Consider the following 3777-nt stretch of genomic DNA (forward strand, 5'->3'; position numbering starts at 1 on the left):
ATGAATTATCTAAGATACATCTCAACCATTGGAAATTGGTACCCCGCCAAGGTCCACTAACTAATTTTGGGTTGGGAAGCTGAGTTGAACCAATAGGCTGTAGACGCAAACATTGATTTGGTTGTGATTGGCAGGATTTGGTGCCGGGCCCTGGTCATTCCACACATAGGTCTTCTCGATACAATAAGGCAATATATGTTTATTGGTTAATGAAAAATATAGTAGAAAAAGATTTGGCTAATCCTCGTGTCAATTCATCCAAGACCAATCATTGACTTTCGAAAATCTGTAATGAATTCCAACCAATTTAGTCATGGTTCTAGCAACAGAAATACCATCTGAGTTGCATTTAGAAACATATTATGTGCCTCCCATGGAAAAAACTTCGTGGTACAAACATGAAGGATCTAGCACCAGTGGATTCTTCTGATGAGTAGTAGCATGTTTGGATTAGTTTTGGTTTTTAATTTTTTCATATGAAGAATTCATAGACTATTCTTTCCATTTTTAGCTATTTATAATGTAGAATGTTTAAAGATACTCATACATATATAGCACTGCTTGAGAGCCTTAAACTTTTCTATTTTTGGATGGTCTATAATGAAGTTAGGCTGACAATATATCTGGTTTTCCTCTAAGTAGATTAAGGCCACCTAACCACTTCATTTCTTGTTGTAACCTATCCCTTTTGAAGAAAATGAATAAAAATGTCCCGTCAAGCTTAATTCTTTTTTGCCCTTTTGTATATATAATAATTATATAAAAATAAATTACCTTATATTTTATATGATAATTATAAATAAATTAATTAATTTTTTAAAAATATTGTGATGTAATAATTATAAATAAATGAATTAAAATTTAAAAAATATTATCCCAAATAAACGAAGAAACACACCGACAAATGTAATTATTCTTACTAATCATCAAATACAAAAATTATAAAGGTATAGACTAATACGTATACAACTTATGGCTCAAACCTTTATAGCTATTAAAATTTCTCTCAATTAAGTTTAAATTAAATAAAGCAAAACACCCTTATTCGTTTTCAAATTCAGCTAATCAGAGGAATATCTAAATTAGCCTACTAATTTCCGAAATTCTTCTGCCAAAACAGCCATACACACTTTTCGAATTCAACTAACTCATTCTACAACTCATAAAGATTATGAAATGAATGCAAACAATTCTCATGCACAGGGTCTGAGACAGAATAGAATCTTCACTACGAATTTCCACTATATCGTATTGGTAAATAATTTAAAAGTAGATATAGTCACTTTGAAAAGTTCGATTAGCAAGTTTAATGTTCAATGTAAGTTAGATGTAGGATAGTTTTGTCCATGGTATTGAAAGATATCTAAAGATTATATTGATATTGAAAAGAAAAAAAATAAAATATACTTTATTTACATATTTAAAACTAAAAAAATACAGTACATTATATTTTATTAAGTGTTTTCTAAGTCAAATTATTTATATAAAACCAAACATACAATTTTGCACATTTTTTTATAAGTTTCCCCACTGTCGTCAGATTCATTTTAAATAACAACAAAATACAACACTGTCGATCCCTTTGAACACTTTTAACAATCAATAAATTTGAAGTAGGACATAAATTTTTTCATATAAATTTTTACTTCATAGACATACATACCCAACCGATATGAAATTAAGCACTAATATGATCACGCAGCATACCGGACGCCATATGGATTGGAACCTCTCAACATGATCACGAAGCAAACCGGACCTCAGCAACTTATCCCTCTCCCGCAGAGTCACAGAAATCTAAGAACAGTCAAACAGAGAAGGATGGATGGACAATTAAAAATGGTACGAAACTTCAAAACATCCTGTATAGACTTGTATGCTGGTCCGACCTAGGATGAATTGATATAAAATTACAGTCTTTATATCAAAATAACGATAATCATCCACATAATAAGGTATGTGTGGTCAATTATCACAAGCACATAAAATATTGCAAAACCTAATTTGGAAGTTCACTGGTTGATCACCACCCATAATCACTGTTCAAATTGATGAAAATTCAGTTTCCGATATGGGAAACATCAAGAGTACAAAAATTCATTCATTCTACTATAAAAGATATGCTTCAATTTTGATGGATGATCACAGCTGACAGTGGCGATCCATAGGACAAAAGCATATTGGCCGAGTCGATCAGAGGTTACCATCGTAAGGGAAGATACCAGAATCCAAAACCAATGACTGGGTTCTGAAAAATGAGCATGTACACGGCATCTATCACAACAGACATTTAGACAGCCAGAAGAAATCAAGCTCTATATTTACCATCCTGTGCAGTTTAAGAAAATGGTGCGAATATCATTACCTTCCATGTTTATCTCAACTTCATATGTCTTCGCCTTCATATTTGTCGCCTCCATATTTGCTATTGTTGAGTCCTTTCCCACAACAGAAGTTACATATTCAAAATCAACTCTGTTACATGGAATTGCGAGCCCCATCTGATGATGGTATCCATACTCTTCCTTTGCTCTCTCCAGCAGCTCTTGGAAGAGAGGATGATTCAAATATGTTATAGGAACGATAAAACGGCTGCGCTTGGTTCCAACGTACACTGCAAAGTATCCTTTGCAGATTTTTATTGGAAGGCAGGTACTGATGTCCTCACATTCATTACAATCTCCTGTGAAATAACACACATCGTTTTTTCGAGGACACGAGGAGTTTCTGACTACCCTTCGCGCATTGCAAAGCCTATGAAACTTGTTCGTTAACTTTCTGAAAAACACAATTTGGGCTATCTTGTTTCCCATTGAAACAATTCTGAGCAAGGAAGATGGTTAAGGATTGAGCAAAATTGAATTCAATTACGTACGATTCAGACAGGAATATAGCTGCGCAGATGGTTGCGTTGAATTCTTGGCAAAACAGAGCCCGAGGGAGGAAAACGAAGAATATCAGGAACTTATCCTTGGCACTTGGCTTGCTTGGTTAGTGAGCGAGTCGTGAACGCAATGAATTCTTTCGCGTCAACAATCATACCACAGATAATCTTTGTGGTACATTTTTTAAATTAATCTTTCATTCTTTTAGATGTCGGCGTTGGAATAATTGTTTCTTTTATTGACAAATACAATAGCGAATGATGCTTTGACGAGTAGCAATTCAATTTAATTTCGAATATGAGTCTTTCAGATTAATAATCCTTCTACCAGTAATAAAAGACCGAAGAAAAAATGTTCAAGGACTTCAAAAGATAATTTCTATATAAAGATAAGATTTTTTTGTCATTTAATTGTCAATTTACAATTAGGTTGCAGGAGAGCCATTATCATTGACGGTTCTTAGGAAATTTTGTTGGATTCGTGACCTTTTGGAACAAATTAAGACACTTTCTGAGAAATGATAGACACTGGAACATTTTTCACTATATAATTTTCTGACTCCGCTGCCTATTAATTAAATTTTAACTCTATTTCATTAAATGTAATATTGTTTTGTTTTAATGCTAAAAATTTTATCAACCTTCTTTGCAAAAGATATTGAATTTGATCAGATCCAATAATTCACTCTCACGAAGGAGGAAAGGTTCATTTGAGTGCAAGGTTAGCTAGTAAATATATTAAACTATCCAAAACATCTATCCAGAATTAACAATAGTAAAAATCCAAATAGAATTAACAATAGTAAAAAACCAAATAGATAAACAATAGTAGGTAGGGTGATTTGAATTAGAACCTTAAACGTGGATGGGCCACTAACAACTCTTAGATGTTT

The 3777-nt window shown here is 32.8% G+C and overlaps 1 protein-coding gene across 1 annotated transcript; it reads right to left on the bottom strand.

The window, feature by feature from the left end:
- Positions 1-1627: 1627 nt before the first annotated feature.
- On the bottom strand, positions 1628-2916 carry LOC149212758 (auxin-responsive protein SAUR50-like). Its single transcript, XM_089390653.1, has 2 exons — positions 2366-2916; positions 1628-1797 (listed from the first exon to the last, which is right to left on the bottom strand). Exons 1-2 carry the CDS (start codon positions 2811-2813, stop codon positions 1769-1771), a joined length of 477 nt encoding a protein of 158 aa, XP_089246779.1. The 5' UTR covers positions 2814-2916; the 3' UTR covers positions 1628-1768.
- Positions 2917-3777: the final 861 nt, after the last annotated feature.

The sequence above is a fragment of the Pinus tabuliformis genome, chromosome 1_1 (assembly GCF_031772625.1).
Source record: "Pinus tabuliformis cultivar Carrire ecotype Pingquan chromosome 1_1, CPIR1, whole genome shotgun sequence".
In the NCBI taxonomy this organism is placed as follows: Eukaryota; Viridiplantae; Streptophyta; class Pinopsida; order Pinales; family Pinaceae; genus Pinus; species Pinus tabuliformis.